Below are 27,078 nucleotides of genomic sequence, written 5' to 3'. Positions count from 1 at the left end.
ATGGTGCAGGAGAAGAATGACGGGATAAACAAAGACATGGTCCTTCCACCAATTCAACAGAATAGACCTGCAGTAAGAATGCCGCCTGCATGACTCTCTCCCACTGTCACCTCCCACTTACTCCATGTGCACTAATCTCAAACTCTTTGTTCTTCACAATCACGCGAAAACATGCATGGACCCATGTGCGTAATTCTGTTTGATCACAGGATGTGGTGTGCCAGTGAGTCATATCGATCCTTCAGAAAATGAAGAGAAATGTTAAAGGAATATTTTGACATTTTTGGAAACAGGCTCATCTGTAATTAAATGAGTAGTAACTAGTCTTATGTCTTTGGATCTGGATCCTGGAGGCGATAAGCTTATGGCACATTTAGACTGGGTTCACTGCATGCCACATTGCATGAGATTGGTCAAATAAAATCTTGGCCTATATCTGTTTCAGACTTAAAACATGTCAGATTGTGCAGCAAATGTGTGGTGAAGCATAGCGCTACCATGTAAACACAAAAAAGTATATGAGAGCAGAGGCTCGCTATCAGCTCCGTCTTCCTCCATTGTTTTGTTGGACCTGAGTCACAGTAGCTGTCACACTGTGAGATTTCGATCCTTAATTTCTGACACTGTCTGAATTTTTCCGCAACATATGTTTGGTCACCAGAGCTCACAGCATCTGACAGTGCGATCTTGGTCCACCATTTTGGATTGACGACCATGAATTTTACAACGTTTCAACTTGCATCTTAGGCAGCCCCAGATCATACATCGTAAAGGGGGCCCTTAGCATAAGCTTTAGCTTGGCATAAAGAGTCTGTGCTTTAACCAGTCCCTTAGAGATCCCCTCCTAATTAATTTCCAATGTAAGTGATTGGGACTCATTGTGTGACGGTAACTGACAGTACAGCAGTTGCCCTGTGGAAAGTGTAATCGTCTTTGTGTCGTTCCTCATTGTGACATTCGCTCTATGACTTTCTGTTATGAGAGCATCACTAATTTACAGAGCTAAAATTTTCTTCCACTCTGAGGTCATCAGAAATGACCTTCATATATATGACCAGTCTTTACGATAATCATGTCTGGTAATATTTGTGTTCCCCGTTGAGTTTCCAGACACTATAGCTTATGAATGCGATGCTTTGTGGCAGCTGAATGGCTCTGTTGTTAGAGCTTCACTTCAGCACATGAATGCATTACTAGGAGGGATACACAGATCAGTCCATGACTTTGACACTACTAAAACTCTAAAATTAAGTAACGAAAACCAGTTTGTTTCATTTGGATGCGTTAACTATGCTGAGCAAGTTTCAAGGCTCTGTGAACTGCTTTTGTTGAATGACTTGAAAACCATTGTGCCATTTGGATGAATTGGGAAATGGCTGTCATTAATGCAAGTTTAAGAAAATTTGTGAACCTATCCTTTAACACAGAAATGAGTGTGGTGTTAATTTTCTCACCTAACTCTATTCTAGTTCTACTCTAAGCTTATTCCCTAAAATGTGAAACTATTCCTTTAACACCTAGGTAAGTTTGCCCACATACTTGTATCATTTGCTGTTTCTACTTCTCCCTTCTTTCTTTATTGCTTTCAACTGAACTAGTATGGTAATTTGAATCATTGATAGTTCGATTTAAGCTCTGTCATTACAGTAATGTTTTGTCTTTAATCAATATTTTCTTGGCAAGGCACTGATTCAGTCAGCTTCTCGGTTTTCTGGAATCCATCATCATCAGTCAACCAGGAGAAAGTGTCATTGATTTCTGGAGATTCATTAGCTCGTTTCACCTAAACGGAGCGATCAGTCTGAATCCTAACTAACACTTCCTTTCAGGCACAGTAACAGCCCACACGCACACACAGAATGATAATTAATGGGTATCGTTGCTGTTTGTCATCATAACACAAATATTTGTACAACTGTCCACCAGTCAAGCTGCTAGAAGAGACCTGGTTGATTAGTACGCAGTACACAGTCTGGCCTGTGCTTCAGTGCATGAGCTGTTTTTGCCTGATGTGCAGTGATTGCCTGATACTGGGTCTCACATGGGCCCTGTATTAATATTTACTGCACTGCAAGCTATTGCATGCTCCCACGGATGCAGAGTTAAACCAATCGCAGCAACACGGAAATCATAACAAATTCATAATGAAATCAAGAGCAAAGAATCGAAGCATTTAACTTTTATGTAGAGCTGGGGAAATGAAATGTAGCTGACATTTCATCGACGCTGCCGTTATTTGTCAACTTGTAAGACTGTACTTTTTTGTACTCACAAGAGACCAGGTTACTGGGAGAAATCAGGTTATTCAGATAATCAGAGTGCACTGCAGCAAATTGGCTACTGTAAATATGTGTGTAAGTACAGCAGGTTAGTGATGCACTATAATGATACTGAATTTTTATGTTGTGGCCAGCAGTTTAAATTATTCCAACCTCTTTCATGATAAATCATCTTTTTTCAATAATTTTTTTACTACTTCTACAGATAAAGCTGCTGATATTTTTGTCAGCAAATCCATTGAAAACACCAAATCCAACAATGAATTGATCCTTTGTTTTGTTTATCCAAAGTCTGGTACATCTCCTTTATGCCATAGAGCATGGCTGTCCAGAAACTATTAACACATCTAACTAACACATCACTGAATCAGATTTCTCCGTACTCCTGACTTCATTTAATGTGTGAGTGAGAAAACAGGCTCTGTAGCTTTTCTGTACAACACAAATGTGTCTTAATGTTACAAGTGGTCAGTTGTAAAACTGTGGAAGAAGCAGACTTATTTCGATTTTTGCAGGCTACTTTGTTAGTTTCAGTGGGTGCATTTATTTTGGATGTAAGGATGCACTACTGCGTGTAATGATGATGATCTTATCGCTCTGCTGTCACATCGATTATTTGCCTGTCCCAGGCACACGTTTACATATAAAAATCAATGAGAAGCACAGTTATGTGCAGCACAGTTATATAAATTAGAAGACAGTTTTATGTCTGCAGAAAACATGTAAACGCACTGGCTGTGTAATTAGTAGGTATATCAGACATGCTCTGCTTATCCTGTTCAAAATGAAAAGGTCCAGAAAGTTCAGTCCGCATGCATTACTATATACAGTAAGTCGCTATTTTATTAGGTTCACCTGGCTAAAGTTAATGCAGTCTGATACAAGAGTCCTGCAGTAAATCTGAAGTTCATGAGGTTCAGCTCTCTAAAACAGTTTCAACAGAAACCGAACATTATAACGTATATTAAGGTCAGATTTATTGTAGGACTGTTGTGTTAGACTGCATTAGTTTTTGCTAGATATACTTAATAAACTGGGAACTGAGTGTATTTTCAGTGAGTGGATGTAGTTACAGTCCCTGTGTCTGTTTCGTTTCCTTCCCTCTCAGTTGTCATGGGAATTGAAGATCATGAAAAAGCTGACATCTGCGCCTCCCTGTCTGGGCAAGTTCAGACCAGCTGTGGGCCAGTGCTGCCACCAGTGCACCCCGGACAGCCTGGTGAGTGTGGAGTGTGGGGCCCAAAGAAGGTTAGAGAGAGAGAGAGAAGAGGGGAAAGGGAAGGTGATACTAATGAAATGAGAGCCATAGGTTGTGTTTTGAAACCATAGAGAAAATTTAATTTCTGTGATCCAGGGCTGTAGATTTACTTACAAGTACAGATTACAATGAAACAAATTTTTTCACTAACTGGAAAGATTAAATTTAAAGATGCTTTGATTAGATGTCTACATTCTGATGGCTTCCTTGAGCTGCATGTGTCTTGTATACAATGAATTGGATTATGTCCAGCAGGGCTCATTCTTGGTTGATGCTGACATCCAGGTCATCTTTTTGTCTGTGTTTTTCTGGCTTAGCGTAAGAAGCTTGGACAAAACTCTTCCCTTGGCTTCCACAACCTTCTGAGTGTCAAGGAGACACAAACCAGGTAGTGATAGTATCTACAGTCCTCAGACAAACACCTACAAGATTTTTCAGGCCCAAGACACTCACCCATGCACATCTTCTGGCTCTGAATTGTGTGTTTTCTATCATAGGTATCGAGGCTGGCTGGTGCGGAGGGTGTGCTGCGCGCTGTTTGTGAGTGGGTGCAAGGTTTACGCAAGTCCTGTTAGCAACAGACTGGAGAGAGTCTGTCAGAGCAACAGGTACCTGAGGGGAAAGAGGAGGAGGAGGAGAGCAGTAGAGATGCCAGAGGAGAGTAAATAAATGATAGGCAGAGATACAGAAAATGAAACAGGCTCCTGCAGTTCAGGAGAGAGGGAAAGAAAAAGGAGGAGAGGAGATAAGAGACGCAAACAAAGATACAGAAAATTACGGCTATCATGGGGTCTGTGCAGAGTGAAAGAAGAGAAATGGGATAACTTGGGGACTGTCATCACACTTCCCCTATCTCTGTCACCGGGTATTCAGTTTGTATATGTTGTTGTCTCTCTGTCAGTGTAATTGAGTCTAACCTTTATGTAACCTCTTTAGTCAGGGATGTTGTTGTTGTTGTTGTCTTACTGGAAGGTGGGTGCTTGTCTGTGTGCAGCACAAAAGAGGCTTTGTGCAGCGTTAACCCTGCTGTCCTGTGACCATGTGTTTCAGGGTGAGGGAAGTGCTCACAGCAGAGCATGAAGCACCTGAGGGGGGAGACGGCCGAGGGCAGCTCAGCCACCTCTCATCATTCCTCCCCCTCCTTAAAACCTGCATCTCCCCTGGCCTCTTACGGTTTGTGTGTACATGTGTGTGAGCTAATGGGCAAAGGCTGACTTTTAAAGACTATTGTTTATTGTTCATGTATTATTATAATTGTGTATTGATTTAAAGCTGAACTATGCAACCCTTTCACTTAGAAGCAACAAGAAATAAATAGAGTATATTCAACTTTATCAGTGTGAATGAAGCAATAGAGTAGTTGAAAACTTTGTTTTACTGATATTCCACAATCTTCCTCAAAATAGAAAGACTAGACTTTTTTTTATCATATAATGATACTGAAGGTTTATGTTGTGGCCAGCAGTTTAAATTATTCCAACCTCTTTCATGATAAATCTTTTTTTTTTCAATAATTTTTTTACTACCACTACAGATAAAGCTGCTGATATTTTTGTCAACAAATCCACTGAAAACACCAAAACCAACAATGAATTGATCCTTTGTTTTGTTTATCCAAAGTCTGGTACATCTCCTCCTTTATGCCATAGAGCATAGCTGTCCAGAAACTATTAAAACACATCACTGAACCACAGGTTGCACTGGGTGATATGTTTATTCATTACTATGAACAAAAACACTGTAGTTTAGTTTGAGCCAGTCGCAACGTACGCTGTCGTGCTGCCATAAATACTCTAGATCTCCAGCTTTTAGTCTTTTTTCAAATGAACTTTATATCCTTGGTCTGTTTTGCAAGATTTAGCTCTTCGGTAGGGACACATGGACTTGGGACAAAGTTTGTTTGGAAGAAAACATTGCACATTATTTGTTGAAAATGGACCCAGAATCTGAAAGTAACATCTGAGTGGGACATTTAGATCTAGGACCTTGATGCTCAAAATAAATCCTTCATTTTGGCTGTTCTACAGCAGAACAGTAAGACGTACAAAACAACAATAAAAACTGAACAAAAGAAACACTGGGCACTGCTTTGTAAACAGAACAGAAAACAGAAGTGGTTCACATTCTGTACTACTTGACATGTAAGATGTTAGTGCATGACTTTCCATCACTCATTTAGCATGCTCCTCAAGATGACTGACAGTTGATGAGGCATAAATTTGTCCATGGGCAGTGGAGGACATGCAATTCTCCTGGGAAAGGGATGCGTCTAGTATTTAAAAGAGAAATCGGGTGGTATGACTCAGATCTTACAGGCCTTTTCCTGTAACCACAGACAGGGTTAGAAATTCTTAAAATGTCTGGTGAAATGGAGTGGAAACTTCTTGCTTTTTTTTTCTTATGAAACTTTTTTGACTTTCGTGTAGTCTCTTGTAGGAATCTGTCTTCAAAATCTGCCTTGTTCTTTCTTTTTTCCTTCTCTCTCTCGTTTACAGCTTCAGACGTCATCTCTATCTACAGCTGTCACCATCTCACACACCCCTCTTTATCACTTTCTGTTTTGCTTCTTCCCTGTGTCATCAGTTTGTTTCTTATCCTCATCCTTCTTGTCCCCACTTTGTCTCACCCCCATCTATCTCATTTACATGTTGTCACACAGAAATCCATCCTCACTTTCTTTGCTATAGCTCCCTTTGGCTCGACATCACATTATTGGTGGCTACTTTCTCTTAGCTTCAACACTATCTGTCCATTATTCCCTTGTGTACATTGTCTTCCTGTCCCCCTTATCTCCGGTCATTAATTTCTTGCATTCTTCTTTCTTTCTTCTGTCTATACATCTCTCCACCCACTATCTTTTTCTGACCAGACTCGTGGGCTGGGTGATGCTGAAGATGTTCGCTTCCGTCTTTGGCAGTATTCAAGTTAACCTCAACCATCTGTCGGCTTTGCACAGAGTCTCACAGGAGGTACAAGTATCTATAAACACACACATGCATATGCAGATTAAATGCCCTCTCTTTTTATTGACAGATTATTAAATGTGTCCATAACCGCTACACCAAAGAGTGTCAGCTCTTCCTGCAAACCATGGAGAGTACGCTTTGTATTTGGACATAGATACTATGATGTGTAGGCTCCACTCACATCCTCACTCAGGATATGAAATTAGGTTGAGCTCAGCCATCTATTAAGATGGTAAACAGCTACAGTACTGTTTGCACGCATCTGCAGAACATTTCAGGGTAAACAAAAATGTAAGAATGTGTGATTACTTTTGATAGTCTAGAAAAAAAAATGCCCTCTCTTAATTCCCTTGTTATACTTAATTATTTTCATAAAGTTTTTTTTTTTTTTTTTTTTTTTTTTTTTTACTGAAGACTGCACCATAATTACATGGTTGACTAAACAAAAACAAATAAGTAACTCTGAGTCAGGCTGCTGTTGCAGAAGTTCAAGATGGGCATGAATGAATTCAGTGAACTATGTCTTTACCTTAGATCTCACTGAAACGCAGACTGTTAGATACATTAAGGCAAATCCAGCAGGAAGTTATTATACTGTTGCTTATAGTTTTCACATGTTGTCAGCTGGTTGTCGGTGCATATTCAGGGTTTCTTAAGACCTGTTTTATTTACTTTTTACTTATTACAAATAAAAGATAAAAACTTAAATGATAAACGAGTAATTTCAATAAATTATATTATTATATAATGGCTTATAAACACCTAGCTATGCTCCGACTATTTACACAGTTTTAATGTTGCCGCACTTTTATTGCGAACCATATTACCTTCTTTTACTGTAGTATCACATTCACAAAAGTGCAATCATGTTTTATCTCTCCTCTTTGACTTCACTTGATATATAATTGAGTTTGCGATAGTAGCTCTTCATTTCCATGTCTGTAATGAAAAAAGATTAAATGCTACTCAAAACATGAACGGTTACATGCAGAATAAAAGCTGTTGTTGACCTTGGGGAAAAAAAAAACACTCATGGTACTCTGTCACCTTCTACAGTGCACACAACAGTCACTTATACATACCCCAGGTATATGCCTAATCTGTGCCTGCATCATTCTAAATATTTGAGTGAAAATATACTGAGATCATCCGATTGTGTCTCTCTGCTGGTTTTAATTTATACATCTGTTTCCTCCTCTCCATTGTGCAGATACTATCTGAAGCTTGTGGGCCTTGATTATAATATTGATTAAATATAAGGCCACAGAAACACTCCGAATCTGTGTGCCACCTCTGCACAGTCCACTGTTGTTTGCCATAATGAATGACAATGTGAAGAACCTTGTTTATCTAAAGTTGCTTCTGTTCGGTAATTCAGGGATCTCCGCTGGTTTATGTCTATGTGCGTCAGAGCATCGTGGACTGTGCCCTCATCCCTCTGGTGCTCTTCTGTCACAGCCTGAGAGTCCCATACACTGTTTGTCCTCTCCAGGTTTACAGCTCCTCCTTAAGGTATAGCACACACAAGTTTGTACTGATATAACAAGTAAACATACAGTATCTTCCCCTACAAATAATGCAGACACCCTTTCTTGCCAGGAATGAGATGCTGAATTTATCAGTTATAATCACACCCTATTTAGGCCAGTCAGTTTAATTTTACATTTTCACAGTGTGAAGATGCTTCTAAATTAAACTAGTGATGTCTGAGATTACGTATCATCTGTTTGTCCTATAGATCAATCCTGCAGAAAGTAGGCGTGGTCCTCCTGCCATCTTCTGCACTCACAGAGCAGGAAGCTGAGACGGATAGTCTGTACTCACCTGTCATGACCTCTGTAAGTCTGACGTGTTTTGACACCTGTATTAGAAATCTGTTAGTGACTGGAAGCTGCAGCTGAGCATACTGATCTGAAACTGCATCACAACATCTTCACTTTTACGCTGAGGTGGACAGATTCAGTTGATTGAGTTGGTGTATTACTCCAGCTATTTGTGTTTCACCATCAAAGTAAAAATGACAGATCTGTAGATCTAATTGATAAAAAAAATGTGCTAAATTAATTAAAATTAAAATTAAAATTTATTTGTTAGAAATACTCTCTGCATTATCTGTTATTTCCCCATTTAATGTGTACCATGGACAAGATATTATGGCTACACTACATAGTTTGATGTGAGATATATTTCCTTTATATTCCACTTTCCCTGAAACATGTGGACTGACAAATCATTTCTACAAATTATACGATATTCTAATCACAACCTACATTACTAAATAACAAATATACAAACCAAATATCAATACATTTTGAGACAAATAATAAATTTAAAGAACAAATTTCTGCCAGTAGCAATGTTTCATGAATGAAGTCCATTCACACACTGTTGCATAAAGCTAATTTAACCATTAGCCTCAATGGGAGCCTGTGGTTAGTAAGGTCCACCTCTGCCCACCAGCACTCAATCAAAGGTGCAGTTTCTGTTTCAAATTTGTAGTCTCCAAATGGACTTACATGGCTTTAGTTAAGTACAATAACATCTGCACATTGTGCAAAGCTCCTTGAGCCACAGACATGCAAATGTCCCCTTCAGCAGGCAAAAGTTAATTCAGGTTCCTTGTAACATTTTCTCAGAGTCAGCAACCATGATATGGTATATGAAACCAAAAGCTGCCTGTCCACTTGTAGATGGGAATGAAACACAGGGCCATGAATCATAAAACATGATGCTAATGCATTTCACTGAAAAATAACCTTCATAGACAGCAGGTAATTATATGAAATTGCAGGCCAAGCAAAAGATACCTGTCCTTGCAGTTTGACTGTTTAGTGTATGTGCATTCGGTTCAATTCATTCTCCCTCACATACACACACTTTTCATCGCACTCCACAGTGGAGTGTTATCACAGTCAGCTCCTCAATCAGAATACAACCTGTCTTTTCCCCCTCTCCCTCACTCCCCAGCCTCATCCCACTCTCCATTCATTCTCAAAATTACCAAGGGGCTCGAGTTTTGCTACAGAGATTGCAGCTCTGCAGTTGGCTGGAGTGACAATGCAATGAGGAGAGGGCGGAAAAATGAAAATAATGGTGGTTAGTTTGATTGTGTCAGCTTGGCAGGTCTGAGCAGGTTGTTTCTGTTTTTATGAGAAGGTTATTCATGTTTTTATCAGCCACAACAGTGTGGCTGGTATTGTTGTGAGTCTGTATGTGTGTGTGCGTGCGTGTGTGTGTGCGTGTGTGTTTCATCATGGCAAAATGTGGTTCTGGAGACACCTACTGTAGCGGGAACTACCATAGAGGCGGTTTTGAGAAATGTGGCAGGTGTTTATATATCTGTCTGTCTGTGTGGACAGATTTTGTCACCACAATAGCATCACAGCCTTGCGAGATACAATCACAAAACTTTACACAGCCGAGTTCAAAGGTGGGTGCGGTCTGAGCAAGGGGCCTGGAAGCAGTGGGGGTGCAAGTAGGGAAGAAGCCATTGCCCCCATATATAATAAATTGAATAAATCTTGCACAGGTCACTTGTTTGGCCACACTCTCTTCTCTCATGTTGTGTGTTCCATTGCACCACGCACACAAGGTGGTCTCTAGTTTTTCCCCTTATATTGGAGATTTTCATGGTCTGAATCATGGTTTTATCTAGCAAGGGAGTTCTTTGAATCTGTTTGCCTAAAGATGCATTTCATTTGGAGGAGTTGCTGGCTTTATTAAGATCAATATTGTGCTATACAGCTCAATAAAACTGCTCAGTCTGACATTAATCTACAAGACTACAGCCACAGTGGAACATAAACAGGTTGTTTATGAGTGACGCAGTAAGTTTCTTTTCTTTTTTTTTTTTTTTTTTGACCATTTATGTGAGTAAGCATATTGGCTGTGCGTGAGAAAGCAGGCTTGTTTATTGGTTGTATTTCAATGTTAATAGACCTTTATTGTTTATTGAGTGTAGGCCTGCTTAGCTGCTGTTCAATGGTAATTGAATTTTTCTTGTCTGTAAGGGGAAAACAGTACTTGGGGCAAGGGAAGTATCTCTGAATGTCATGAAGTGTCTCCCACAGTCCCCTTTTGTTTCTGCTCCTTATCCTCCCTGCTTCCTGCATTTTAACTTGTCCTCCCTCAGCTGCCCTCCATGCTCTGTTTTTTTGTATGGCTTATGTGTATTTTAAAATGTATGGCAGACATTTTATGTTAATTGCTCCCCTGTTGCCAGCGCTTCTCAGACCTTTGTCTCTGCCATCTTTTCTCTCCCCCTTTCTCTTTCCTCTCCTCAGCTGGTACGTGAGCTGCTACATGAGGGCCAGGCGATAAGTGTCGGTGTGTCAGTGGAGTCTGGCCGAGGCGGCCAGTGGCTGGCTCACATCAGACAGCTCATCAAAGAGGGATCTGTCCCCGATGTCAGTCTGGTCCCCGTGGGCATCTCTTACGACTGCTTGCCCAAGACCAACATGCAGGTGGGTGCGTGTAAACACACACTTAACAAGAGCCACCTGTAACCGTAATGTCCTGGGGAGCAAGTGAACAGGTTTGGTTCAGAACAGGGCTTTTAAAACTGTGACATGCGCCACGGAGGAAGCAGAAGAGACTTGAGGCAAAGACACTGTGTGAGGTGTAAGGGACGAGTGCATGTCGGTTTGATAAGAACAACAGGAAGTCAGTTACTGTAAGTTTAGCATGATGATCTGGCTCACTCACCATCAAGTTCAGCAGTTGGAGCTCATGGAGGAAATGAAGGTACTTTAAAATCCTTGGTGCCCAAGTTGCATTAAACATTGTTCAAATCTGAATACACAGACATGATGCACATATTTCAGTTACAGTGTGACTTCCCAAGTATCTCCGGTGTCCATCGTTAATAAACATCCACAAATCTGGTTAGAAATCATCCCTCTAAAACTTGCCTGAAAATCACGTTTCATGTTTTTAGGTTTTCTTCATTATGAAAGTAATCCAGAGACAGTGTTCCCAGACATCTCTGGGAAACTGACAATAGCTAATTCAGCAGACTTTTGACTCATGTTGCCAGTTTGATAAAATGTAGACAAATTTAACCCTGTGAGCCCGTACGTATCATATATGATACCCACATTTCTGGGACTCATTGCATCACCATCAAGCATAAACTTTGCATTTAACCCTTTTAGATGAACTCTTATGCTCGTATACTGACTCCTGGTGGACCCCCCTCACTTTTCCAAATGTTTTGACATGTGTGATACAAACAAAAAATATAATTAGAATTTATTTTTTTAATTATTTTTTTTTTACATTTTGTCAAAGGGACAAATAAAGAGTTCATATTTGAAAAATTAGAATTTTCTGACCATTCTTTCATAGTTCAGGTCTCACAGGGTTAAGCCAAAAAAAAAAAAAACTCCCAGTAATGATCCGGTGTACACTTTTAAGAGTCTTGTTTCACAACTTTGCTTTCAAATGTCTCACCGGCCACCAGCGTTGGTTGATTAGGTTTGCATTCCATTTTTTCAAGGTGATGGCTATTAGTCTCCATTAGTCTTGCCCTCTGTTATCTGCACTTACGATATTGGAGAGTGGGAGTTACTTTCAGTTAATTGCCGTAATAAGGTCCTCGCCTCATCATTTTGTTCTGTCATTCAGCCACAGTGCACATACAGTACTGTACACACAGTTCTCGCACTCATACGCACACTCTGAGACTGGCTATTTATCTTAGTGCTCATCATAGATCCTGCTCATTAGTGGTGTTTCTGTTGGAATGTCACTCCTAAAGGCAAATACCTCATTATGATAAAATCACTAACTTCATTGTATGTAGCACTATAAAAACGTGTGTGTGTGTGTGTCTGTGTTATACATCCTCGCAGGTTGGCTTAAGCACTGTGTTGCAGTGGCTGTGGTCTCTTCTCTGGAGGAGACCAGGAGGAAGTGTGAGGATCCACCTCGCACAGCCCTTTTCTCTCAAGGTGCACATCAGAAAGAGCATATCATCAAAGACTTGCGTGTCTTTTGCAGTAGCAGTTTCCTGTGGTTCCCTGCTTTCTTGTCCTAAGACTCTTTAAACCCTTTATGTCTACTAGTGACACCTCATCATATGTCATAGGTGTTAGTGAGAACATGAGCTGTGAGCTTTCTTGTCCCTTTAATCATAATCTTGCGAGTCCTCGGTTTTATCTTGGCCACTGTTTCAGCCCCCAGGTGTCAAACCGCTGATTTATAGACAAGGTCTGACAGGGTAAGAAAGAGTTATACTAACCTTTGGAAGTAAGCCAACCAAATTATCTTTTACAAGTTGAAATTGTTGACATTGTTCTTCTTTAAACTTTATCCTCACTCAGAACTCATTATTTTGGGGCATAAAAATAAAACTTGAATGGTGGCATATTATCAAAAGCATCTCAATATATGCAGTACAAATCAATATACCACAAACTGCAGTCTTCAGAATGACTGTAAAGTTGAATCAGCACTTCTCTAAAGCAGTTTCAGCAAACTTGCAACTGAGTGCAGTTGAAGGTTAACAAATGGCAGCAATAATAGAGGAATGAGCTGCAGCAATAGTCGGAATCAAATGTTTTAACTCAAACTATGTCTAATTTTCTGAACTCACTTAACCAGAACATCAGTGAATGATTTAGAGACACTGTTTTGCAGCTCTTTGAGAGTGCTTGTGTGCATATATTATCCATTTTGTGTGCTCTTCTGTGTGTGTGTAGGAGATGTGCGAGTCAGGGAGGTGCAGAGTAGATGAATGGCTCCCTCTACAGGACCTGTTGCTGCCTGTTATCCTCAATGGCAGGTAATCAAACAACCTGTGTACGTACCTGTATGCACGAGTTAGTGTTGATACCATATGTGAACAAAGCACAATGGGATTCAGATGCAAATTGTCTTTTATCTAACATCTGTGAAATTGAAAAGTTACTTTCTCTTAAACTTTCCTCTAAACCTTAAATCTGGCACAGCTACGATGCAAGCTCTGATGAGAGTTTTCATCCTCTTAGACTCGGTCCAATTACCATCAACATTACACAGTCTGCCAGTGAGAAAGATAACAGAAAGAAAATAACATCCTTACTCAATCTCTGCTTGGCTTCTGACGAGCAAAGTGGCTTCTCCCTTAAAATGTTTAATTCTTCTGAGAGAGCGGGACGAAGGAAAAACAGCCCGAGTGAATGAGATGGCAAGTGATAGAAGAAAAGAGGTAGAGAGGGATAGATGGATTGTTATCAGCATGTGAGCAGTTTTAGTTCTTTGAGCATGTCTAGATCGTTAACATGCTGTGGTACTTAACACTATGTCTCTGCCATGCTGATTCATTTGTCCTCAGCTGCTGAGGTTCCAGCTTTTAAAGCCTCTGTTTTTGTGTCCATGTATTAAGAACACAGGGAATATAATGAAAAGTAAAAGTCCTCACATACAAACACTCATTTTACAGCGATGCATACCCTCACAGATTATTTATTCTTGGTTGAGATGAACAGTGTCACTGTCTAGAGGACGTGTGCATTAACAGAGCCAGACATGACACACTCTCTGATACACTACTGTACACTCACCAAGCACTTTATTAGGAACACATGCGCACCTGCTTATTCACGCAGGTATCCAACCAACCAATTATCTGACGGCATTGCTGTTCATAAAATCATGCAGAGACAGATCAGGAAGTTCATCAAACATCCTAATGAGGAAGACTGTGATCTCATTGACCATGGCATGATTCTTGGTGCCCGACAAGCTGGTTTGAGTGTTTCTGAAACTGCTGATCTCCTGATATGTTGGCAGATTAAATAGAATAGAATAGAATAAAATAAAATAAAATAAATAAAACAAAGAAAATAAGGAAAAAAAACGTATGCGTATAAATACAAATGTATGTACACACAAACAAATGTACTCATAAATCTTATCAAACAGCTTAATTTTACCAAGTCATACTTGTATTTAGAACTAGAGTGATGGGCTACAACAGCAGAAGACCACGTTGGGTTCCACTCCTGTCAGCCAAGAACAGAAGTCTGAGGCTGCAGATGGTAGGGTCGGAATTTGGCGTCAACAGCATGAATCCATTGACCCAACCTGCCTTGTGTCAACAGTCCAGGCTGGTGGTGTAATGGTGTGGAGAATGTTTTCTTGGCACACTTTGAGCCCCTTAATACCAATCAACTGCATCCCAAATTTCCACCATGTTGTGGAATCCATGCCACAAAGGTTTGAGGCTGTTACAAGAGCAAAGGGAGGAAATACGCAGTAACAGCGTGGTGTTTACTATACCATGCTCGGTGAATGTATATTTCTCACTCGCACAGCTCAGAAGCATAAATAATATTTATATTATTCCAGCATGGCCTCGGGAAAGCAGCTCATAAAATGTATCACACAAACCTTCATATTTGAGTGATGCAGCTGCATTTTACAGGCTTGTGTTGACCTAAAGTGACAGTGACTGGGAGTTGGTTTGCCTCACACACTGTCTTTTTATTCTTATGAATGTAGTGTTTACGTGATCTGTTGAACTCTCTTAATGGTTGAAATTCTGGTAATTTTTCACTTCACATACTTAATTGTGAATGTTGTAATAAAAGTGAATTGACCATTACTGGGAAAAATTAAATGAAACTATTCCTTTTCTTTTTCAGCTGAAATCTGAATATTTATACTGGGATTCACATGATTCATTATGCAACTCTCTTGACAATGAATGCAATTTACTGTAACACATTCCAATGGTCTGCAGTGTCTTTTCTTTAGAAATACAACAGAACAGCAACTGATGTATCTGTTGTCACTCAGAAAGCAAACTTATGTTGTTTTTGAATGTGATAAAGCTCTGATACTGTGTAAAGAGAGTGAAAAGTGAATGGCGATGCTGTTATCAGTGAGATGAAATTGCACTGGATTACATCGTAGACCCTACCACTAACAATTAAAATAAGCTTCACTATTTAGAGAAGCAGTCAGTGAATGTAAATATATTAAATGTCTTCTGAAGAAGAAAACTTAAAGGAGTAGAAGTTAGTGGAGACAGCCTAAAATAAAATTATTGTAAACTCATCCTGACACCCTTCTCTCCTCATTTCACTTTTTCTCTCGAGAACTGACTGTGTGTTTGGGCAGAGGAGGATGTCGTGGCTCTTGCCTTCTTCTCATTATGCGTCTGAACCTGAAGAGCCAGCTCATCCAGAGAGAGACCTCAGCATCGCCATCATCCTCCACCTCATCTTCTGTAGGTCCAGGATTATGTACCCCTGCTGAATCGTAAATGACTCTTTATAAGCTGTTGTTTTAATGGTATGCAAATTGTGCCGCATTATCTCTGTATGTGTGTGTGTGTGTGTATGTGTGTTCTCTCTTTCTAGCTGCAACTTCCTGCATGGCTGTGATGTCCACCAGTCTAGTGTCCAGTCTTTTGCTGTACAAACGCCGCAAGGTACAAGCGTCATCCCTGTGCTTGTGTGTTTGTTGAGCAGTTTTCCCCATGGTGCTGTCGGTATTAAAATCCGCCCCTGCCCCTCTTAGGATCCATCAGTACTCCAAGAGGCTCATAAACAGAATTGGTTTTCGTTCTAGTTTATTAGAGTGTGACAGTGATTTTCTGAGTCATACCCACCAGTCTCTAACTAATGTCACCAGATGGTTAATGCTCACATTTTGAAGCTAAAGTTCTCCATCTTTCTCCTCCGCAGGGTGTAAGTGCATCTGTCTTGTGTCGTGATGTGGCTTGGCTCACAGAGGAACTCTTGTTCAGGAACAAAGACGTTGGCTTTGGGGGAAGTTTGGCGGATGTCGTCCACTATTCGCTCTCCCTGCTCGCCCCTCACCTCATCATAGCTGCAGTGCCGTCTAGGTTGGTTTTCTGTCTGTCACAAAAGAAAAACAAACACTGATAAGCTGTACACCTCAAAACTGCTGTTATCAAAAATCCAATTTCCCTTTCAGTGAAACCTCTGACTCCATTAATGTCTTTTCTTCTTCTTCCAGGACAGACCCTTTTATTGTGCCCCGTCCTTCTCTTGCTGCCACTCTTCACCTGGCCCTGCAGGCCCAGACTGTCACACGCACCTTTATATTGGAAGCTGTTGGTGGTGAGGGACTTTGAATGCATGTATTTTGTGTAGCTGACAAAACTTTCTTATAACACTTAAGCCTAAATATCATTTTGAGACCCTGTGTTCTCCAGGCACCTTATTTTTCGTGGGAGGCCTTGGCAGTGGCTTTGACTGTTGGCATGTCAGTATGGAAAATCAGTCTGAAACATGACATTTTAAAGTATTAGAAGTTAATGTTCTTAATGTTTAAGGAGTACCAGACTTCGGGCAGTGTCAGGGTGCTGTACACACAACAACAACATTTTTTTCCACTTTTTAAAGGAAGCAAGTGATGTGAGGACAGGTCATCAGTGTCATCCAGTTCTTAGGCTGGCTCTGTCTGTCGGCTCGTGTTTGTACCTTTCTTTTAAATTTCCAGATGTGCCAATTTGTGTGATTTGTAGGGACTGACGTGAAAACGCTAACAAATGAAGTGCTGTACCTGTAACATATGAGAGTCATCCATAGAAATCAGGCAGCAGAATGATTGGAGGAGACCGTACTTTAATTGGAAGACTCAGATACCCCAAACCAGGCCTTCCCCATGTTATAGTCCCCTTCTGATGATCTGCAGCCTGCAGCTCTGTTTTATTAAGTAAAAGCTTGTTCAAAACTCAGAACAGAAAAAATGCATGCACTCCACAGGAGCACAAATATAATAATAGCTACATATTGTTAATGTTAAGTGATTGTAAGAAGCGCTGAAGTGTCAGATTTGTGTGGCTATGTAAAATTCAGTCGAGCTGGAAGGCACATGGTAGTATAAAAAACCTTTACATGCACATGCAGACCTCCAAACTCTGGCTTAAGTTTGGTTATCATTCATCTTCTCTTTGTTTGGTTTTATGATAAACAAGTACATTAAATGAAATTCTTCTCAGCTGCTTTTTTAAAAGTCCTTGGTACTGGAACATGTGGAACTCGAGCTCATTAGGAATTATGTCCATATTGGATGAGTCTGCGCCTCACAACTCACATCCACTGCCAACATTGTGTGCCAGCGTTCAGTGCAAATGTGAGAAAATGTAACCAGGCAGACAGTAAGGGTGTGGAGATTGGGCAAGTGGATGGACACATAGCGAGTCAGATTTTCCTGCAAAAAAGTTAGTTAACACATCCTGTGAGTTAACACATCACAGGATTTTTCCCAAACCATCTTTCCCAAACCCAAATGTTTTGGTTTGTCTGATCTATACCCTAATTGCTTCATTTTCCATAAGCGCAGTCTTTCCATAACCTCAACCACACTGCAGCTGTCGTGCGCAGATATAGCAGAAAGTGAGAATTTTTAAAACACTGGCACTGAAGATAATGCAGGGTTTTGCAGAATTGCCCAATTTTGGTGTTGTTGTCTGGTGATAGGGTTGGGAACACAGCGTAATACGTATGAGTAATATATGGTAATCTAATGGCAGAAAGCCTAGATCCTAAATCCTCACCAGATATTATATCAACTCATCTTGGGGCCAAGAGTTATCTGTTGACTTAACTGTACTCAGATGCATGCTGTTCTGTCTCTAGATATCATGCTAACAGGCTGACTCGGGTGAAGCCATACTTTAACATTGCTAGTATAAGTAATTTACTGCTTTGAGCAGAAATCTACTTTTTCTGTTGAATAAAGTCTCTGTTTCTGCATGACTCACTATTCCTGCATGACTTGTTATGGTTGTATAGAAAGTGAAGCTGGTGGGCAGTGGGCTGTGTGCTGCTGAAAGACTCTTTGTAATAGACTGGTACATGGATGCTTGATCAGGTGATAAAAACAAGTTAAATCAGCTATAGAGAGGCAATGATATATCCATATAAGAAACACTAGGTGGAGGACACATGATGTGTGTTCTTGACCTGACTTGGTAGTTCAGTATTTGTCTTCCAGTTTGATTTTGTGACGCAGCACATGAAAGTGGGATAATGGGGAAAAAAAGTATAAATAAAGACATGAGGTTTTTATAGATATAACCAAATTCTGCTTAATTTGGATCATACCACACATGAGTTTTGTAACACTAGAGAAAATGATCAGATGTTTATGTGTGTGTTTTTGTCCTTAGCGTGTGCGGTGTCGGCCATGCTGTGCGAGGTGGCCGTCAGTGGCGTCAGCAGCAGGGTGAGGAGTGACGGCGTGGATGGAGAGGAGGTCAGGGGTGACATGGAGTTTGATGTGGTGCTCTGTCAGTCTGAGCTGACTGAGCGAGCCCTGCAGCTCTGCCATCTCCTGCCTCCGGGCTCCATGCCAGTGAGTTTGAATTCATATCACACACACACCCGCACCCAGTGTGTCTCATTCAATGGATGTTTAATGGAGCTGAACAGCCATTCATCCTGCTCTGCTGCCTCTATCTCAAGCAGAGAGAGGTTTTGGATTGTGTGTGTGCGTGTGTGTGCGTGTGTGCATTGTGTATCTGTGTGGCTGTATTTGTACATGCTCCATCAGACTGACTTCAAGGGCTCCGAATCTGAGCCAGAAATACTGTTCCTTTCTCTGTTTGCCTACCTTTCATTTCAGCAGCTGCTCTTTCTTGTCTCCTCTGCTTGCAGCTGTGTTTCTCACCCCATTCCTCATTGAAAAATATCTCTCCTGCTCTCATTCCCCTCCCGGCCATCTCTCATTCTCCTTCTCTGATCTCTGCTACATCTCTACTGTACACCTCATGGTCTCTGTCAGCTGTCCGCTTCTGCAACTCTTAGATATGTGATGGGCTGAAGCTGTTTGTGACTCTAACCTTGCTTTACCATTGAGCCTAACCATCCTCTCTCTCTCTCTCTCTCTCTCTCTCTCTCTCTCTCTCTCTCTCTCTCTCTCTCTCTCTCTCGCTCTCTCGTTCTCTCGCTCTCCAGCCCTGTCAGTCGTCCCAGAGTTTTGCTCTGGACGCCGTTGACAGTCTGGTGCGCTGTGGCATCCTGATCATGGAAGAAGTAAGAAAGAGTTTTAAAGATTTCTAAAAGTTGTGCTCTCAAACTCTACATAATTGAAGAAAGGTTTTTGAAAATATTACTGCCTCAAGTTAATCTCATTATTCATAAATCTAGATGATCTGGTCTGCATTTTATCAACAAATACAATTTTTTTTTTAAGTTATCTTCAGTTCTAGTTTTATAACTTTTTATACTCTCAGTGTCTGCTTTATTAGATACACCACGACAGTCTAATGCAATCCAATGCAACGGTTCTACCATAAAGTATTCTTTTATGATGAGGACGCTTACAACACCATCTTTAACTATGCCCTCAATAATAAACATATAACTGAATTTACATACCCCCACACTGTCATCACATCTGAACATTTTGAGCCTCGTAAATGAAGATGTTATGGCAGGGCTGTTGTATTGGACTGCATAAGATTGTACAACTGCACTTAATGAAGTGGCCTCTGAGTGTATGTGATTCATTTTTTTATTTTCATGATTAATAGATTAATCATATAGTTAAAAAATGTCATAAAATATTGAAAAAAGCTTATTACAGTTTCCCACAACCTAAGATGAGGTCTTCAAATTGATATTCAGTTAAACTGATATCAAACAGGGAAAAGGCAGAAATCAAAAGCATTTTTCCTTCATAAACGACTTAAACTATTATACATAAAAATAATTGACAATTTTCTTTCTGTTGACTCAACTAATCGTTTTAGCCCTACATTATTTTATGTCCTGGTTTATATCCCGACACAGTAAGTTGCATTTGTGATTGTGATGTATGTTTCCTTACTAGCGTAGGTGTGTTTTATTTGATGCCATTAAAAGCTCTGGGATTTCTTTTTGTTAAACATTTTCCCTGATGAAGTTTAGTGGCTTTAACTACTTGGTTAGGAAACATTCAACTTATTTATGTAAAGCAGCTAAACTTATTGATATTTTTACAATACCAATGTACAAAATGACAATGTGACATAGAATCATCAGACTGAATATTAGACTTACATTCACCAGGTTGCCATAAACAAGACTGATGAATGTGATTGTGTTCCTTCATCTTTTGATGGAGTGTAATGAGAGTCACAGTCTGATATGCTGCTGTCTGTTCTACCATCCAACCTATGTAGATTCCCAGGGATGTTCCCATTTGTGATTTCTGGAAAAAAGAGGGTGCTCTGACCTGGACCACTACTGATGACCCCTATCACAGCGACTCTGACTGTGAAGAGCAGGACCTGCATTCCTACAAGGTACATAAGAGCACTGGTAGACCCCTCTGGGTTCTTCACATGCCTTAGAGAGGCCCCAGTTTTCATGAAGGGAAAAATGTTCCATGCTGGCCTGACCTACAAAGGATGGCACCCTAGGTGACTGCCTACAGGGCACGAACAAAAATACCAGAAACACCACATGAAAAAGAACTTTGAAGTAACTAAATCTCCATTACAAACGCACCTACACAAATGAGTCATGTATCTTGAATGCCAATTAGCAGTCATGTCAGCTTTATAAGAAGTCTAACTGTCATGAATGTAATATGTGATTTTTCAAAGCGACACGAGGCAGCTCACCAACTTCCAAAGGGACCAAACAGGCAGAGCTCAAAGTGTAGGCGCATCGGTCACAGAAGCTGCAAAGTGACTTTGAGGTGACATCCTCTGGAGTCATAACGGTACAAGTAAAACTTAAACTGCATTTAGATATGCAATAAAAAGATTATCACATTAAACAACAGTAGCATGTTAATTCTCAGTGCTTCTTACGAAAACACGTCGTGTCCTCAAATTTTAAGACGTGTGGAGTCCAGTTGTTGCATCAGAAAACATTTTGAAAGCCCTGAATGTACTGAAACCTCTGTTGTTCTCAGCAGTTTGAGGTCTTAATGGAGTTTGCGGTAGTTCAAGCAAACATGGAACTTATTTTATAGCCACATGCTTCAGCTTCCAGTCACAGAATGCCCACAACCCATCTCTTACCATAGGGTTATAGTTAGTTATATAGGGATTTCATCCAAAGGGATTTGCAGTTTACCTTTCATCCACCCATTCACACACAGACTCAGTTACACTGTTGCATGGTACTGGCCTTGTCATTGCCTGAATTTTAGGTGTACTGACTGTTTTTTGCCTGTCAAATACCCCTCAAGGTTGAAACACTGCATCATTAACAACTCTTGGGAGCTTGCAAAATTCAGTGTGTGGACACTGCACAAACTCTGTAACAAGCTAGAGTGAACTATACAGAATACATCCAAATAATTTGTTATGCCTACCTGTGCTGCAAGCAAGTTGATCTACTAGTCCAGAAAGAACAATGCCACTTCTGTGTTGGCATAATTTCTTCAACTTCAGCTTTGTCCGCTGAGGAAGAGTCTGGCCTGTGTTTATACCAGCTTTGCACTTTTTAACTTTACTCCATTCTTTTAACTTTCCCTATCTGCTGCTCTCATTCTTCTTCTACAGACGCCTCCACTCTGTTTCCCCCAGCTCAGGTGCTGAACAAGGACAGAACACACCTCCATACCAAACAATAAAAACATGATTCCCTTACCTCTTCCTCTACTGCCTGTAATCAGTTAGCCTGGATAAGTTGACTTCAGGTGGTCTTACAGAGCTGGTTGGCAGTGATTCAGGTTAAGTTGCCCTAGCATCTAATTCACAAGAAGAATACTGGTCTTGTGTAGCCTCAAAGTTTGGAGATTTGTGCTCAGACACTTGAACTTTAAAACTCCATTTTTTTGTTCACTGACATGTAGAGCTGTTTTTTCCAAATGCACTTTGTTTTGTTTACATTGCTTTTCTCAGATGGTTGTCCACCACAAGTAACAGCAGCAACTACCCACTAAATATTTTAAAGGCTATAGGTAAAATGCAGTCTGTGTATACTACACATACTAAAAAATTTAAATTCATGACACGCAGCTTAAAAATGAAATGTTTTCATAGAATCGTGACCAGGATATGCACTGAGCAGGAGCAATAACAGTTGAAAAATAGGTGCTTTGTGTTGGATAAATGATGCAATCACGGTGTCTGCAGGTCTTCAAAAGTCTTAAAAAGAATGAATCTAGTTCTCTTAGAAAAAAACTTTATAAATATTTTTTCTTGTGTGCTGTAGACAATAATCTTAGCTAAAACTTTTTTTTGTATGTGCTTTATAAACTACAAGGGATACTGGTGCAGTGGTAGATTAGCTCAGGCAATAGTTGTTTTTATCTCACAGGTCTCTCTCTTTTCTCTCTGCCATTTTGATTTTAAAGTTCTTCTGTGTATTGATTGCTTTTAAGAGCTGCACATTCACATAATGATTGTTTAAACACAGATTGAATTAGCCTGATCGACTAAATGGCCACTGCTCATTGAGAAACTGGGTTAGCTCCATTCAGTGTCAGGCTGAAAGAAATATTGCTCTGTTATTAAATCTTGATTAATATATATTTTTAAGCACATTTTGTAAAGTACATTGTACAGGAGTACAAACGTAGGGCCTCGACAAATACAGAACAGTCCAGTAAATTTCCTTGAGTTCATACGTGTAGAAGAAGCAAGCTATAATACCTGCTGCAGACTGTTCAGTATGCTATTTCACTGTAAGCATGCATCCCTTGAGAGACTTAACATTTTGTTATGGTTATGGTTATGTATGGATAATAAACTCTGCTCTGATATATTTCTATATTACATGATTATAATGGCCCCATGCACACTGTTAAACTATTTATAAAGTGCTTTCATGAACCCCCCCCTCGTTTTGTGGCCTCCCTCATTAATGTGACCGTTAACTCAGTCGTCATGATTAATGTCTGAATACATGGATGCGCAGCAGAAGTAGACTTCCGGCTTCTGGATCCCTCAAACATATAAAGGGTTTCTTAATGGGAGAATTGTCCAGCATACACTATATGGGCAAAAGTATGAGGGCAGCCATGTCCACTTACTTTTATGTACTCATGGTTAGGACTAGACTCAAACCATTGAACTGGGATTGTGGTTTAGAGACCAGTGCAGGTGTTCCGCTTTTCATTTGTGCTTTTTTTTCAGTAACCTTGCACCTAACTGCAGTTTGCACCTTCAGTTGTAATGTTACCTACATGCTTTTGGCCATCTAGTGTATACATACAGACAACTTTCTGATTTTATGATAAGGGCTTAAGTTCAGTTCTACATACAGTGCGTCACCACTGCCTTCACATGAGAAGGAAGACAACCCTCCTGCCACAAGCCATGCAGTCGCACTGCGGCAGTGGAAATTGGCTTGCAGGTTTTAATGCACAGCAAAAAAGAAACTTGAATGTTTTAATCCACAATAGAAAATCTGTTTCACTAGCACTGGGATTTCAACCTGGGACCCTCCCACATAAAAGTATGCTGTCCTAGCATGTTTTGTGGCCCCAGAGTACTCGACCCAGAAGGTTTTATACCTCTGCATCCTGCAGCTGTATTTAATTCTGACAGTGACTTCTCACTACAGTATGTGCTCATTGTAGTGGAAAATTCTTTCATTTTAGCTTTACCCTCATCCTCCGTTTCTGATCACTCCTGCTTCGGTCTCTGTCTTTTCTAGATAAGCCAGCCAAGCCAGTGTCCAGACATGCTCTTCTTCCTCTGCAGTATGCTAGCTGGACATCTGAGGGCACTGTGTTGGACCACGACAGGACTGGACCTCATAGACACACCTCTGCTAGGTGTGTGCACCGTATGTTTATAAGACAGTGTTCATCTTTTACTGGTGTTAACACATTTAATTGGTTAAGACTTATCTTTGTGGTAAGTTAGCAGGACTTTCATTTTAAAGTTTGCTTTGAAATGATTTACATTTTTATTTGATACAGATGATAAAAGGAAAAGTGTTGAACTTTTTTATAGCAAAGCACTAGAATATCTCATGCATTCATTCCGCATTAAGTCAAAATGAGTGCTGACGGTGTTCTTTATGTCTCTGATATTTGTGTTTCATCCGATGCCATTTCTAGTGACCTCCTGAACTGCTCACCAGCCATAAATACACAGTATAATAGCATGTCACTGAACCGTGAATACTCTGTATAATAATTTTGTAGATTGTCTGGAATAATTGCCTCTATTTTCATGTCTTTCCTGCTTCAGAAGCAGAGTTTGTGGCTCAGATACACTCCCATCTGTGTGACACAGCAAATAAGAAGAAACAGCACTATGGTGAGTTCAGCCTGACACACACACTCACATCCCCACACACACAAAGACCTTTAAAAGTGTAGATTTAAAAGCTTGTAACCTTGCCTTGTCCCACTGATTCAGTGTGTGTTGTAATAAGTCAGCAGAGACCAGAGAAGGAACGTACCCACTCACATCACATGCTCTGTTCTTCCTCTCCTCCTTTTTCTTAAAAAACATATAAGACAATCAGAAACTACCCAAATGACAGCCTTCAATAATGCACAGTATAAAAATTCCATCACTCCCACTGGTAATGGCTTTGTTCTGTTATCCCGACCTGGTTTTTCTATATTGGATATCTTTCTGTTCTTTTGATTCATGTGTGCCTTTGTGTCGCATCTCACAGAGAGCTGCTCAGAGGAGGCTGCACACACTGCAGTTAGAACACTAATAGACCTGGGGGTGAGTGACAGCCTCTATGTATGTGTGTGTGTCTGCGTGTGTGTCTAAATATGTCTGTCTGCAGAGAATTAAAGCTCAACTCAGAACTGAAAGTTTAGACAAAGTCCACCTCCCCAAAAAGTTCTAACATTAATTTTTTCCCAGGTGAACTTGAATACAACCCAAATCCCCCAAATCATTAATGATCCGTCTCTGATAATCAGCGTTTGTCAACAATATTTGTTACCCTCCAACTCGATGTGAACAGGAATCCAACTTGATTTTGATGCGACAAGAAAGTAACTCAGCCTGACTTGAGCAAGCCATATCCAGTCATATGGCAGAAATCTCAGTCTATAAAGAAGATTCACTGGGCCAAGGACACAAGTGATTTAAAATTAGAAATTGGAAAAGAGTAGTACAGGCAGGTTGAGGCCTCTTTAACTGTGGCAAAGTGATCTACATTTCATAATGGGGTCTTTAAAGAAGAAGACCAGTGTTATATGGACCTATAATCCTATCATTTTTGTTGTCTATATCTATTTTACATTTCCCTCCAAATTGTGTTTCTAAATATCCTGGATTTAGCTGGGATCAGCTATGTTTTAAAACTGAGTTTAAAACTACTACTACTTTAGATAACAGACAAAATGTAAAGTAGTGAAATAATAATACGTCACTCACAGGACCAGTTTTTCGGCCTTATGCGTACTTTTACTTTTGAATGCTTAAGTGCATTTTGTAGATAATACATCACTAATGTATTATGTATTATCACTAACTTCAGTAATGCAGGACTTTTACTTGTGATTGAGTATTTTTACACTAAAGTTTTGCTCATCTTACTGAAGGATAGGATCTCAATACTTGGCTGGCGTTATACAAGTAAGGCAGCTTATTTTTGAAGTTTCCTCAGTGACATATTCCCCTTTGTTCCTGTGGGTTGTGAGGTGACCTGATATGAAAACACTCCACTCTGGCACAGTGAACTGAGGATTAAACAGAAACTCTGACGAGACCAGATAAAAGCTTTTTGTTTATTGTGATGGATTATCAAGCTGCGGCAATTTTCAAGTCTGTGAAAGTTGTTTTTCATACAGAGAAAGAGGGAAGGCAGCAAATGGTTTGTCTTGCAGATAGGAATATGAGCGTCTGTTATCACTATCTGCACCAACTCTGCAACAGCAAGGAATAATGAAAAAGAGAAGGATGCCGTCACTTATTGGCACCAACTTAAAAACTAGAGAAAACACACCTACTGTAGTGAGAAAAATGGAGACGCTCACTCATAAATCTTAAATCCTTTTTATCCAAAAATACATAAATCAGTGTTTCTACACAAATTCCCCGCTCTAGCACTTCGCCACTCAGTCTTAGTAAAGTAGACAGTATCTGCACCCATCAGTCTCCTCTATCAGTCTGTGGGTTGGGAATCGCTGACTTTAAAAATAGAGCATCATTGACCTATATATCTGCAAAGACCTCAAGAGGCATTTATTAACTTTCTTATCAAGGTTATCAGTCAGGAATGGTCGTTATCTTGCTTGTCTTTAGGATTTGACAGATAATTCCAATCCCAAATCCCGATTTCTTTCTCGCATTCATGCAACTGTAAAACAAAAGAAAGGACAACACAGTTTGAAGTTTTGCTCTCTCATTTCGCCTCATTATTTCAGACTTTGCTGAGTTAACAAGGTGGCTCAGTGTTATTTATTGTATATATATAACAGCCCTAGTTTTGTTTTTCATTGGCCTTGTAGAAAAATCACACCACTAAAGATAAGAAAAGCTGCACGCTCACAGTGTCCAAATAAAGGTTACTGAATAAAAAGCTTTGTGCTTTCTGCGAGCGTCCTGACGGTGCCGTGTTTATGTTCACTTCAGGTCCTTTCGGAGGAGCGTCAGAAGAGAGGCGTCTTCCTGGGTGTCAGCCCTTTGTTCCAGTTGTCAGAAAACAGGCAGAAACTGCACCGCTTCATCTCACAGTACCTCTACAATTAA

The 27,078-nt window shown here is 40.2% G+C and overlaps 1 protein-coding gene across 1 annotated transcript; it reads left to right on the top strand.

Moving 5' to 3' along the window:
- gpat2 (glycerol-3-phosphate acyltransferase 2, mitochondrial) lies at positions 1 to 27,078 on the top strand. The gene is made up of 22 exons (XM_041042831.1): positions 1 to 72; positions 3,388 to 3,498; positions 3,855 to 3,925; positions 4,035 to 4,145; positions 4,588 to 4,710; positions 6,407 to 6,506; positions 7,882 to 8,015; positions 8,242 to 8,341; positions 10,787 to 10,966; positions 12,356 to 12,454; positions 13,205 to 13,287; positions 15,587 to 15,717; positions 15,851 to 15,921; positions 16,178 to 16,338; positions 16,473 to 16,576; positions 18,634 to 18,818; positions 19,421 to 19,498; positions 20,629 to 20,751; positions 24,065 to 24,185; positions 24,607 to 24,675; positions 25,043 to 25,098; positions 26,962 to 27,078. Exons 1-22 carry the CDS (start codon positions 1 to 3, stop codon positions 27,076 to 27,078), a joined length of 2,400 nt encoding a protein of 799 aa, XP_040898765.1.

This window comes from Toxotes jaculatrix, chromosome 7 (assembly GCF_017976425.1).
Source record: "Toxotes jaculatrix isolate fToxJac2 chromosome 7, fToxJac2.pri, whole genome shotgun sequence".
In the NCBI taxonomy this organism is placed as follows: Eukaryota; Metazoa; Chordata; class Actinopteri; family Toxotidae; genus Toxotes; species Toxotes jaculatrix.
This window is presented reverse-complemented; position numbering and strand designations above follow the sequence as displayed.